The sequence below is a fragment of the Bubalus kerabau genome, chromosome 1 (genome assembly GCF_029407905.1).
Source record: "Bubalus kerabau isolate K-KA32 ecotype Philippines breed swamp buffalo chromosome 1, PCC_UOA_SB_1v2, whole genome shotgun sequence".
NCBI lineage: Eukaryota > Metazoa > Chordata > Mammalia > Artiodactyla > Bovidae > Bubalus > Bubalus kerabau.
In genome coordinates this window covers 222314459-222328377 of record NC_073624.1, presented here as the reverse complement: position 1 = coordinate 222328377, position 13919 = coordinate 222314459, and the positions used below count along the sequence as shown (strand labels likewise).

The 13919-nt window shown below is 43.1% G+C and overlaps 1 protein-coding gene across 16 annotated transcripts in view; it reads right to left on the bottom strand.

The window, feature by feature from the left end:
* Positions 1 to 13919, bottom strand: part of LOC129634267 (uncharacterized) — a 296914-nt gene that overhangs the window by 157099 nt on the left and 125896 nt on the right. Inside the window, exon 7 of one of the 16 annotated variants that reach the window (XR_008705552.1) lies at positions 13490 to 13642. The exons of 10 other annotated variants lie outside the window; for them this stretch is intronic. Coding sequence is in view for 2 of the 6 variants with exons in the window: in XM_055556499.1 (XP_055412474.1) it covers positions 6326 to 6396 (71 nt within the window). In the remaining 4 variants the exon portion in view is untranslated. Of the gene's footprint in view, positions 1 to 4009; positions 5677 to 5735; positions 6397 to 13489; positions 13643 to 13919 lie in introns of those variants that run through there. 5 more of the 16 variants (XM_055556454.1, XR_008705589.1, XR_008705582.1 and 2 more) reach the window with 5 other exon arrangements.

The window sequence follows — 13919 nt, the reverse complement described above, 5'->3', positions numbered from 1 at the left end:
AGCCACTGCTCACACTTGTTATTTGATTATCAGTGTCCTCTTTTACTGAAAGCTTTTCTGGGGCAAGAAATACAAATTAAAGAAAAATTTAAAGACATTTGCTATGGATACAAATTCTTCCTTTCTTATTATCACTGATTATGTAATTCCATTTAGATCATTTCCCTAGAAATCTTTTTTCTTACTGTCCAGCTTCAAAACTTAAATTCATTGTAGGAACTGACAATCCACCTTTTCCAACCTGACTTCCTTCCTCTATCAGGGGACAAAGCTGGGCCTCTTCTCATTGCTGCTTTTTCCCTTTCTCTTTAGGCCAGCACCCCCGCACCCCACCCTGGATCCCAAGGGTATGGGATCTGGCTTCGTGAGGCCACCAAGGGGACAGAAGACACATCCTGAAAAGTATGGGGTTGAGCTCCTAGTGGGGTGACTCACCAATGAGAAACAGAGGTCGGGCAGGGTGGGGAGAGAGCCAGTCTCCCCAATATCCACTGCCCTGCAACTATGGTGAGGTGCCATTCCTCCCAAAAACTGCCTGCAGCAGCCTCCATGCTGAGCCACCTGCTTGGTTCTCCATGGCTTACTCTGAAATCGTGGCCAACACGAGAATTCCACGTGTCCTACTGCATCTCCTCCTCTTCTCCTGCCACTCTTGGGAGTCTGATACAGCCTAAGTGCCTCAGCCCCTAACTCAAGACTCTGCTTTCAACAGGGCCAGGCTAAGACGTTTATCTTCTCTAATTCAGCATTTCTCAAGGCGTGATATGCAAACTGGGCTTCCCCCGTGGCTCAGTGCTAAGGAATCCACCTGCCAGTGCGGGAGATGCGGGTTCAATCCCTGCATCGGGGATCCCCTGGAGGAAGAAACAGCAACTCACTCTAGTATTACTGTCTGGGAAATCCCATGGACAGAGGAGCCTGGTGGGCTACAGTCCATGGGGTCCCAGAGAGTCAGACACAACTGAGCATGCACGCATGAGGTGCAGACCACCTACATCAGAATCCTCTGGGGTACTTGCTAAAAACGCAGATTCCAGGTCCACTGCAAAAATCCAGACTCAGCAGGTCTGGGATGGGGCTAGAAATCTATAGTATTAAGCCCTACAAGTGACTCAAACACCCTAAAACATGAAGACCAGTGGTCCAAGTTTCTCCAGTGTCTCCAGCTCTGCTAACAGGATGTTCTGGACACCCAAGGCAGACCCCTGCACTTCTTCCCCTTTCTCCCATATTCTCACTGAGTCCTGCCGATCTCTGCCAACCCTGGCTCCCACATCTGGCCTTCCTTTTTCAGTCCCACTGGGCCCCCATTTGGGGTTCATCTCCTTGGGCCCAAAATTTCATCAAAGACTCCTGAATGTTCTCTCCGAGTACTTTCTTCCGAACTTGGACTGAAAAACGGAACTCAGGCTGCATGCTTCCAGAGCACCTGGAGAAATTTAGTACAGAAGCGGGCACTCTAATGCTGTCCTGGATACACGGAGTCCCTGAGGCATGGGCCTTCACTCAGGTAGAAGCAGGCCTCTGCTAGACGAGCGCTCCTGCCCAGGTGCAGGACTTCATTCTTCTGTCATCGCTACACTCAGTCTGCCGATCCTGACAAGGTGGGCTGTGAGGACCCGTGACAGGACCAGCCCATCTATCCCCAGGTAACCCCCTATCTAACAGGGCACACTATACAGAGTGGCTGCTCTACCCAGGCTGCCGACAGCCCGGGTAACAGGGATAAGATTCCCTCCTTTTTCTTCTTTGTCGCCCTTTCAATCCTCCCATTCCTGTGTTACCCAATTCCCTCTTCTTACTGATAAACACTCAACCAGAGCTTGAGCCCTCTCCTCTGCTCCCTTTGGCTTGACTTTGGCTAAAATCCATTTGATTGCACCTGTGCTCTGTTTATTCCCTTCTCCACGTGCCTATTCTCTGTGAGTTAAGAAAGTGAAGTAAAAATGTCCTTTTATCACAAGGACACAAAGTGAAATTGTGTTGCTTAACTGTGATATTCTAGCTAACACTTGTTAAGCATTTACCAGGTATTTGCTAGTTTAGTCCTCTCGACAGTCCTAATAGGTAAGTACCATTTTTACCCATCTGTACCAGTGAGGAAACCGAGGCTTACAGAAATGATGACTTGCCCACAGGAAGTGCTAGAGTTTGATCTTAACCATCCTGCTAAGATCTTTCTGTACTACCTGGTGATGCATGATGGTTTTCTCTACTTCAGGTACCCAGAAGGGATGCCCCACACTGAACAACCATCCCCAAGTCCAAGTTCAAGACTGATGTAAGTTGACCCACCCAGATAGCAGGTTACCAGCTTCATAGTCCTATTACTTGATCAACTCTTTGGTTTTTGCTGATCTAACTTTCAGTCTCATTTACCACATGTTTCAGCCACATCAAGCAGACATTTCTGAATAATATACAGTCTTTGTGTTTGGCTCGCCTTACAAGAATTCTTGCCACATCAAGCCAGCAGCTCATTTCCCCCCAATATTCTTCCACAAATGTTATGCACTCCATCCCCCTAAAACCCTGCATTCACCCTCTTTCATCCTAGCATCTGAACCACTACAGAAATGTGTCTCAGAGCCATCCCCAGTGACTCACAGTCCCCATGACAGGATCTCTGTGAGGACTTGACAGTTTCTCCTTTGAAATCGCCTTCTGAAAACTAATTAGCCCTCAGTCTCCCAGTGAACTCATCTCTCTTCTTTGCAACTCTGTGTGGACTCTCTATTTCCTTCTCTTGCCTCTGTCTTTGTCCTTCTGAGCCTTTACAACCGACCGAGATCTGAGCCAAGGGACGAGGTTAATTACTTGGCTTTCGCATGACACTTGCTTCATCAAGGCGTGGGGCAAGCCCCTATTTTCAAAAGGCCCAAGGCATCTCATGATGCTCCTGCTTCCCCTTCTTGGATCCTAAGGAGATAGTAGTTGTCTACCAACCCAAGCTTAATTGAACCTCTAATTCAAGCTTGGCTTTCCAGCTGCCTCCCTCTCCCCAAGCCTGCACATCTGGAATCATTCACAAAGTGGTGGTTGAAATTTCCACTAATTCACATGGAATGCTAGGGAAGGAGGCCACTGGGAGGCCCTCGGCTTTCCCAAGGTCCCAGGCAAGTTGTTCTATCCTAAGAAATGCATGCTTCCACAAACATCCAAGAACATGCCCACTGCAGGCAGAGCATGAACCAGGGCACTTCCCAGGAGCAGCCCAGCTCTGTATGTGGTGGCCCTGACACAGGTGCAGACATCACAGACCGTGGACTGACTTGTGGCACCCCCAAATCCTTATGCTAAAACCGTAAAGCTGGATGTGACTGTATCTGAAGATAAGATCCTTAGGAGGTAATGAAGGTTAAATGAAACCATAGGGTGGGGCCCTAATCCATCAGGACTGCAGCCTTCTAAGAAGAGGAAGAGAGCTCTCAATCTCTCTGTCTCCCCCAGCCATGTGAGGACATAACCAGAAGGCACCCATCTATAAGCCAGGAAGAGTTCTCACTGGAAACCAACCATGCTGGCACCTTGATCTTGGACTTTCCTAGCATTCAGAGATGTGAGAAATAAATGTTTTTGTTGTTTAAGTCACCCAGCCTGTGATATTTAATTATGGCAGCCTGAGCTAATTAATAAAGACAGCAAGTTCTCCTGTACCTATCCAGTCACTGTGGTTCACAAGAAAAACCAGGAATCCAGGCCCTTACCCTCCTCATCTGACCAGAGAGGGTAAAAAAGTCAGGGATTGCAGCAAGGTAACTGGGAGAAACACATGTGAAAACTGACCCATTCATTCACCAATAAGCATTTATGGAATGACTACTGTGCGCAATTATAAACACTTTCAAATACAATATATTCATATTTGTTTATAAACACAGGAAAGATCTGGCAAGATAGGCATTAAATGGATAGTGTCATCATCCTTGGGGTGGTGGCTGGGGGAAGGGACATGGAGGATGCAGAGGGACTCTTAACAATGTAAAATTGTTTTAATTGTTCATCTTATAAAAGAGAATCACAAGAGGTTGCAAATATCTGCTGAATGAAGAAGAAAGGCAGGATGCAAGGCCTAGTGGGTCCACGTTTCCTATTGGATAGGCAGTCCTACTCCCCAGGACTTTCTCTGGGGCCTGGGGGTGTAATGGCTTTGACAGTTCTCAGGGCTTGTCTGTTTTATTGATGGCTGCATCCCTAGAACCCAGCAAGCTGTTTCTGGCACATAAATAAAGGGCCCCACACTGGCTGCTTGGGTGCATCAGCAGCCAGAGTCCCACAGGAAAGTTCTGTGGAGATTCTAACCCTAGCCAGGAGACTGAGTTGAAGCCTCAGGAAATATCTGGGATGGTGTCTGTGGAATAAGGCCAGGGTGTGGAGCAAATGGAGATTCTGCAAAACAGAAGCTGAGATGGTTCAAGGTGGCGCATGCTCCAGGAGAAAAGTCAGAGAGACCAGAGTTCTGGAAGTAGAGTTTAACAGCCCAGCCCTTTCATGGGACACTAATGTCCCTGACAAGCAAGCACTCCCCCTGTGCCATCAGACCACCAAGGCCCACAGGTTCCCATGTGCTCCCGCAGAGACCCTGCCCTCCCAAACATGTTGGAGTCTAGAACAGAAATGGCTTGTTGCAATACCACAGTGGGCTCAGGCCAGCCTGAAGGTGCAGAGCACAGGCTCTGGCTCTGTGCTGCCTGGAGTCAGATCCCGGCTCCATCAACTAACTGAAGTTAGCTGACTGACTAACTTCTGTGCTCAAGTGTCCCCAAAGTGTAAAGCGTCCTCAAGTGTAAAACGAGAATGTTGCTCAAGTAAGTACCTTTCTCTATGGAAAACACTTAGAATGGTGCCTGGTCTTAGGAGAGGGGCAGAGGGTGAGTAAAACTCAGATTGGTCTAAAGGTAGCCAAGTGAAGTCACGTAACTTCACTCGTACAGAACCCATCATCCCAACTCTGAAAAATTAGCTGCATTAAAATCTACATTTGATACATCGCTGTGATGGTCTTTAGAGGTGTTAACTTGGTTAGACTTGATGACAAGGATAGAAAAGGGCAGAGGCCAGTGTGTGGTGCGCACACACCCCCTCCCAACAATTTAGTCACTAAGGTAAGTAATTTTTGTGAAGGCATTTTACAGATGTGATCAAAGGTTCCATTCCGCTGACATCAAGGAGGGATGATTATCCTCAAAGGGTCCAGCCTAATCAGGTGATCCTTTAAAAGGGACTGAGCTTTTTGTGGAGAAAAAGACTTCAACAGCAGCTAGATCTACAGTTGCTTTGCTGGATTTTCCCTTTCCAGCTGCCTGTGGGCCACAGCTTCCACCCTGCCCATGGGGGTCCAGCTGGCTTCTCATCTTGCCTTCTTGATGGCTTTCCCTCCAAGTTTGGGGCTCACACAGCCAACCTGCACAATTACATAAGCCTTGTAATATATCTATTAGAACAGACATCTCCTACTGGGTTATGCTTCTCTGGTTGAGTCCTGGCTGATATAATCACTTCCCACAGAGTAAACCTGGGGATGTAATGAGCCACTTCCCATTTTCCATATCAAGCACTGTTAAGAATCAAGAGGCTGAATGTGAGCACCAGAATGCAGTTGGTTCTTTTTATTCATAGGAGTTCGGTTCCAGACAGTGACCATGAACGCTGAATTAGGAAAGCAAGCCATGGTTCCTAAGGGAAAGAGATGGTTAGGTTCCTGTGAGCCTCTTCACATTTCATCAACTGATAAATATGTTCTTTGTTTTATGTGTGCTTCTCTTTAAAACCTTATTTAATATGTACAATTGATTAACACTGAACTCATGGCCAACAGCACTGCAACTCATGCCTGAAGGAAGTTTATCTGACACACCTATCTTCTCCAAAAGGCATACTGCAGTCTTCTTGCACTTAGCAACACTAGCTGGCACTTCCAGAGTGTCCTGGGGGGTCTATTTTACACAGCATAATCACCAAGAAAAAAACACCAAAGATGTGAAAAATGTGGCACAAAACAGAATGTGAAAAGGACACGTTTACCGCACAAGAGCTGAAAAGAAGGCAAAGCGTCATCTTGTTCCACCTCCACTGGGAACATTCACATCAGGGGACTCTCTGTTCTCCACTCTGAACATGTCCCAAATAACCACAAAAGCATCACCAGCATTGATTTGGGGTTGCAAATTTTAGTGAATAGGTGAAACTGAAACTACCATATCTGTGAATAATAAGAATCAATTGTTTTACTTTCTCTCCTTTCAAACCCTTAAAAGTAAGTTTGTTGTTTGTTTTCTCTTCCACTCCAGGCATGAATTTCTCAGGCTTGAATCCACCTTCATCCTCACACACTCTTGTATTTTGTCCTCATTTTCTGCCCTCGCAAGCCATGCTGAACGTTCTCTTCTTCCTGCCCTAAGAACGGCAGAAAGACCAGACCTGAGGCTGTGCCACGATCAATGCAAGAGGTGGCTGACAAGATCTGGGTGAAGACAGAGACAGTGAAGACAGAAAAAGTCAGGGGAGGTGGACTTTCCCTGGCAAATACTGAGGGGCCTGGGGCTTAGGAAGAAGACCGTGGTTTCTAATTTCATAAATCCAGCACGTACTGAGGAGCTGTGCTTGAGATTCAGAGCGAAATGCTGTAGGTCTCTGAGGGAAGGGAATGAGTTCTGTTTTGGACCCCATTAAGTTTGAAGTGCCCACAACATCCGGACAGTGCGTGTTATCAATCAGCACTCTCAGCTGCAGAGACAAGAAAGCAACTCTGCCTAATTCAAGTAGATAAGGGAATTACTAAAGGATACCTGGCTATTCACAGAATTACCAGACGAACGAGGGAACAGACTGGCGCCTCTGCAGCCAGGAGCAGGCATTAAATTCATTCCTGACCTACTCTAGTGAGAAACCCCTTGCTGAAACCACTGGAAAGAGATTATGGTTCACAGCTCTGACTCAGGACTCTGCTTTCAGGGCACTGTTGAATTTTGAGCGTGGCTGCCACTGCCAACTTCAAAAGGCTGGATTCTGTACAGACTCTGTTTCTGATCAGAGTCGGGGAACATACATCTCACAAGTGGGGCCTAGATCACCTGCCTGTAGTTTAGCTAGCAGGCTGGGGTCAGGGGATGGCGGTTAGTCTCTGGAGGAGGAAATGGGTCCTGCCTCATAAGGTGGGAGATTCCCTGCACAGAAGAATAATGCTCAGATGGTGGGCAGCCAATTAGAATAACAAATGCTTGCTGCAAGAGAGTCAGAAAGGATCAAATGCAAACAGTAATAACAGCTCCCACTTTTAAGCCCTTACTCTATGTCAGGTGCTACATAAAATGGTTCACATGCATTTGCAGAGTTTTAAACTACTCAAAGTTTTAAGTGGGTATAAAGAAGAGAGTCAGGGAGGGCAGAGTAATTTACTAGGGTAGCCAAATATATCAGGTGTGCCCAGGATTGAGGGGTTTCCTAGTGAGGAATTTCAGCGCTATCACGAGGGAGATCTCAGCGAAACCCAAGCAGGACATCAGTCTAGTCTGGTCAGACAGATGTGGGTTCACATTCTGGCTTGTGCACCCAGGAAAAGTGATTTAACTTCTTGGAACCTTGGTTTCCACATTTATAAATGGGTATAACAAAAGTATCTACCTCATAAAACTATTGTGAAGCACTGGAGATATGCAGTCTCCAGTGAAGGACTACTTATATGCAGAGTATATCATGCAAAAGTCCAGGCTGGATGAAGCACAAGCTGAAATCAAGACTGCCGGGAGAAATATCAATAACCTCAGATACGTAGATGATACCACCCTTATGGCAGAAAGCAAAGAACTAAAGAGTTTCTTGATGAAAGTGAAAGAGAGTGAAAAATCTGGCTTAAAATTCAACATTCAGAAAACTAAGATCATGGCATCTGGTCCCTCACTTCAAATAGATGGGGAATAGATAGGGAAACAATGGAAACAGTGACAAACTTTATTTTGAGGGGGCTCCAAAATCACTGCAGATGGTGACTGCAGCCATGAAATTAAGACGCTTGCTCCTTGGAAGAAAAGCTATGACCAACCTATACAGCATATAAAAACCAGAGACATTACTTTGCCAACAAAGGTCCATCTAGTCAAGGCTATGGTTTTTCCAGTAGTCATGTATGGATGTGAGAGTTGGACCATAAAGAAAGCTGAGTGGCGAAGAATTGATGCTTTTGAACTGTGTTGGAGAAGACTCTTGAGAGTCCCTTGGACTGCAAGGAGATCCATCCAGTCCATCCTAAAGGAAATCAGTCCTGAATATTCACTGGAAGGACTGATGTTGAAGCTGAAACTCTAATACTTGGCCACCTGATGCGAAGAACTGACTCACTGGAAAAGACCCTGATGCCGGAAAAGACTGAAGGCACGAGGAGAAGGGGAGACAGAGGATGAGGTGGTTGGATGACATCACCGACTTGATGGACATGAGTCTGAGTAAGCTCCGGGATTTGGTGATATACAGGGAATCCTGGCATGCTGCAGTCCACAGGGTCGCAAAAAAGTCGGAAACGGCTGAGCGACTGAACTGACTGAACTGAAAGACTGGAGATGATATGAACAAAATACTTAGTGCATTACCAAGTATATATTAAGGTCACAAAAAAAAAAATAGACATTATTCTTAATAACTCCTAGAGAATCTGACATTGTCTACATCACAAGAACCAACATTCTATTCCAGGACTGAACATCTCCAAGCTGTGTAGTATTTTACATTCCTAAGCATTCATTGCATCCCCATACAGATGGCATTTGAAGCTACTGGAGAACGAAGGAAGGAGGGCAGACCAGTGTTAGCACTATCTGCTATCCTAACATTTAATGCAGACAGAAGAGGCAAAGAGGAAGAAAAACAGATTACAGATGGGGAGACGCTTTTGTGAAAGTAGAATAATTATAAAAGTCAGCAGTGGTAAATCTGGTCCAATACTGCAGAGAAATCAGTAGGTTAGAAACACATTACTCTTCCAATCAGGCAAAAAAGGTTAAAAAGAGAAAGTTGAGGGATGTTGACTTTCAGCCACGATGGGGCAATAGAGATTGACTTACTCTACTTTCAATCCCCAGAAAAACACACAAAATCTATCAGACAGTTTTCAGGCACTAAACAACACAAAGCACAAAATAATGATGCCCTGAGAAAAGGGAAACAAAGAGAGTTAATCCTAAGGGTGTCCCACTCACTGTCTGGAGAGCATTTCCAGGCTGCAATGCAGGAAGGGCTAATGAAGCATGTGGGACAACCCCCAGAGGCCCAAACTGGGGGCCAGGAGAAGTTCATGTTACAAATGAGAAGAATGGAAAGAACTCCTAATACCAAGAGCATCAGGTATGTCCTCAGAAGGTATTGCTTCAATACTGAGCCCCGGTGAGCTTCAACAAGATGTTGGTAAACTTCTTAAAGGATCAGACACTAAATATTTTAGGCTATGGGCCATACGGCCTCTCCCACAACCACCCAGTTCTGCTGCTGGAGCATAAAATATGTCAACATAAAACATGCCACAGATAATATGTCAACAAATGGGTGTGGCTGTGTTCCCAAAGAATTTTATTTCCCAAAAGAGGCAACTGGTTTGTGAGCCACAGTTTGCCAACCCCTGGCTGACGCTAACAGTTGCTCTGGAGTCAGCCTAGCCAAACTGAAACACACAGCTCAGAAATATCAAAGCAATCCCAAGGGCCTTAACAGTGCCCCAGAACAACAAAGACCAACAACACTTATACGAGTGCAAAAAGTTTCAGCACTGAAGATTATTCGCAATATCTGGAATTCAATAAAAAGAGGACTAGTTATACAAAAAAGTTAAAATAAAGCCCATAACAAGAACACACACACAAAAGACAGACATATGATAGAAATAGCACACAAAAACATTAAAACAATATTATAAGTATACAAGCTCAAGGAAGTTAAAGGAAAACAGAAGCAAGTTAAGGAGAGACATGAAAGATATAAAGATAGCAAAAAGGTTTCAAGTTAAATTTCTATAGATGAAAAATACAATGTAATATGTAAGATACAATGGATGGTATTAACACCAGATTACACATAGCAGGGGAGAAAAAAAAGATTAATGAATTTAAAGAGCTAGCAATAAAAGTCATCCAAGATGAAATACTGACAGGGGGAAAAGAACGCATTGCAGAAAAAGAAAACAAAGAGAGTCATCACTGAGCCGCTAAGTACATGAAGTCGACTATTATACTTGTTAATGGAATCCAAGAAAATAGAGGACACAAGTGGGGGGATAAAAATGTATTTGGAAAAAATAATGGCTCAAAATTTTCCAAACTTACTGAAACCTATAAAATGCAGTAAGCTCAATACATCTCAAATATAAGAAACATAAAGATAACCACACCAAGGTATAGCATAATCACACTGCTTATAACTAGTGATGAAGAGAAAAATTTTAAATGGCTAGAAAAGACAAAAGGAGTCTAAAGATTGACAGCACACTTCAGAAACAATGCAGTCCAGAAAACAGTAATATCTTTTAAAGACTAAGGAAAACCAAGTGTTAACCTAGAATGCTACACTCAGCAAAACTATTTCTCAAACACAAAGGTCAAATAAAGACATTTTAAAGCAAAGAAAGAATTCATCATGAACAGACCACCACTATGAGAAAAGTTAAAGCAAGTTTTTCAGACAGAGGATTAATGACAGGGAATGCAAAATCGGGTTTACACAAAGGAATGGCGGGCACCAGAAGTGAGAAACATGTAGGAAAATGTAAAATACTTCTTTCTTACTTTAAAAAGACTCCTTACAGGAGAAACAACTGTTTAAAGGAAATATGTTTAGCAACGATGCTTTGATGGGTTCACAGGACATGTAGAAACAAAATGAATAACAATAGCACAGTGGGAAGAAGAGGAAACAAGTGGAAATGAACCATTTAAGATCCTTATACTGAACCTGAGGTGGTAGGATATTCCTTCAAAGACTATGGTTAAAGATGTATACTGTAAACTCTATGGGAACCTCTAAAAATAAAAATAGGTATAGTCAACTAAACCAATAAAGGAGATAAAATGGAATCATATCAACTGCAAATTGGCACAAGGGATCTTTTTAAGGTGTCAGAAATATTCTAAAAATAGACTGTGATGATGGTTGCACAACTCTGTAAATTTACTAAAAATCACTCAGCTGTATGTCTAAAATGGGTACATTTATGGCATGTAAATTGCTAAAAAATTAAGAACTTACTACAAAAAAAAAAACAGAAAAATCAAAACAAAAATCAGATGGCACCAATAAAAAACAAATAGCAATATGATAGATTTTAAAACATGTTAAAAAGTAGAGCCATCTAAACAATTCTGACAGTGAAAAAGTTGAAGGATTACACTATCTGATTTCATCCCTGGTGTCTCAGAGGGTAAAGAATCCACCTGCAATGTGGGAGACCGAGGTACGATCCCTGGGTTGGGAAGATCCTCTGGAGAAGGTAACAGCTATCCACTCCAGTATTCTCGCCTGGAGAATTCCATGGACAGAGGAGCCCGGCAGGCTAGTCATGGGGTCACAAAGGGTCAGACACAACTGAGCAACCTTCATGTAAAGCTCCAGAAATTATGACAGTGTGTTATGGGCATAAAGACAGCCACACAAATAAATGAAACAGAATGGAATCCAGACATACACACATGTATTTATGGTCAACTGATTTTCAACTAAGTTGTCAAACCAATGCAGTGAGGAAAAACCAACCCTTCACCAAACAGTACTGAAGCCAGTAGGTACTCTTACAGAAGTAACAAATAAATAAACAAGCAAACATTAAAAAAAACCTTGCTTCACACCACAAAAAAAGTTTAATTCAAAACCAATCAAAGCCTTCAATGTAAAAGCTAAAATTATTAAACCTCTAGAATAAAAGCATAGGGTAAAATCTAAGTGAACTGTGTGAGGCAAAACATTTTTAAATATGGTATGAACTATAAAAGAAAAAGATTATAATTTGTATTTCATCAAAATTAAACATTTTTACTCTTCAAATTACACTGTTAGCAAAAAGCTACATAGAGGTAAAAAATATTTGCAAAGCACATATCTGATAAAAGACATGTACAGAGAGTGTATGATAAACTCTTCCAACACAAAAAGGAGAAATAACCTGATAAAAATAAAATGGCAGAAGACATGTTTCACCAAAGAGCAGATACTGATGGCCAATCAACACAGCAGCTACCACTACATACTCATTTGAATAACTAAAATTTAAAAGACTGGCAATATCAAATGTTGACAAAGATGTAGGAGCAATTGGATGTCCCACACATTGCTGATGGGGACAAAATGGCATGGCCACTTTACAACACAGTTTGGTAGTTTCTTATAAACTAAACATATACTTGGTATATGACCCCAAAATCCATCTCCTATGTATTTACCCAAGAGAAATCAAACATATATCTGCAAGAAAGACTTATATGTCAATTCTCAAAGCAACTTTAGGTGTAACAGCCAAACACTAGAGACCACTTAAGTGTCCATCAGTGGTAACTGCTTAGCCATTAAAATGAATGAACCACCAAAGCATAAATGAATCAAAGTATCATGGTAAGTGAAAGAAGCCAGACACACAGAAACCATATACTATGTGATTTCATTTACGTGACGGTCTAGAAAAGGCAAAATTATAGTGATAAAAGCAAGTCAGTAGTTGCCGGAGGCCGGAGGAGAGGTCAGGGATTAACTGCAAACAAGAATGAGAGATCTTTCTGGGGTGATAGAAATGCTTTACATCATGATTGGGGTAGTGGTTCTGAGTGCACAGGTGTGTGCTAAGTCGCTTCAGTCATGTCTGACCCTTTGTGACCCTATGGACTGTAGCCCACCAGGCTCCTCTGTCGACGGGATTCTCCAGGCAAGAATACTGCAGTGGGTTGCCATGCCCTGCTCTAGGGGATCTTCCCAGCCCAAGGATCGAACCCACATCTCTTATGTCTCCTGTACTGTCAGGCGGGTTCCTTACCACTAGCGTCATCTGGGAAATCCAGGGTAGCAGTTACAAGATTTTATGTACTTATCTAAACTCATTGACTTGTACACTTAAAATTGGTTTTGCTGTATTAAATTATATCTCAAAGAACAAACAGAAAAAATACACCGAAATCAGTATTTAGACTCAAGCATTGTAAAGACCATCCACCATCAGGGAAAACATTCAATCTTCTATATTAAAACCATCCTTTAAAATATTTATTTTGGTTTCTATTTTATAGTATAGAATGTGTACACTAGCATATGTATACACAGTTGATCCTTGAACAAGGCAAAGGTTAGCGGTTCCAACTTCTATGTAGTAGAAAATCCTTGTATACTTTATAGTTGGCCCTCCACATCTGTGGGGCTTCCTAGGTGGCACTTGCCTGACAATGCTGGAGACCCAAGAGATGTGGGTTCGGTTCCTGGGCCAGGAAGATCCCATGGAAGAGGACACAGCAACTCACTTTAGTATCCTTACCTGGAGAATTCCATGAACAGAGAAACCTGGTGGACTGTAGTCCATAGGGTCACACAGAGTCAGACACGACCGGCACAACTCAGCATGCACATATCCATAGATTCAACCAGCCACAGACCAGGCAGTATGTGGTTTATGTTTATTGAAAAATATCTGCAAATAAGAAGACCTCCACAGTTCAAATCCATGCTGTTCAAGAGTCAACTGTAATTTACAAGTGAATATTCATACACTGAGGCACACATTCCTTTTTTTTTTTTTTCCCACTGATAGGGACGAACCATCTAAAACATGTGGAGACCTCCCAATTGGTTGTTGTTGCAAGCCTGGAAGGGCAGCTTCAATGGGGTGGGGAGAAGTGGAAACTATATTGTAATGGTTACTGAGAAGTGAGGATAATAAGCAAACTTTTCTTTCAAGACAGAGTGGG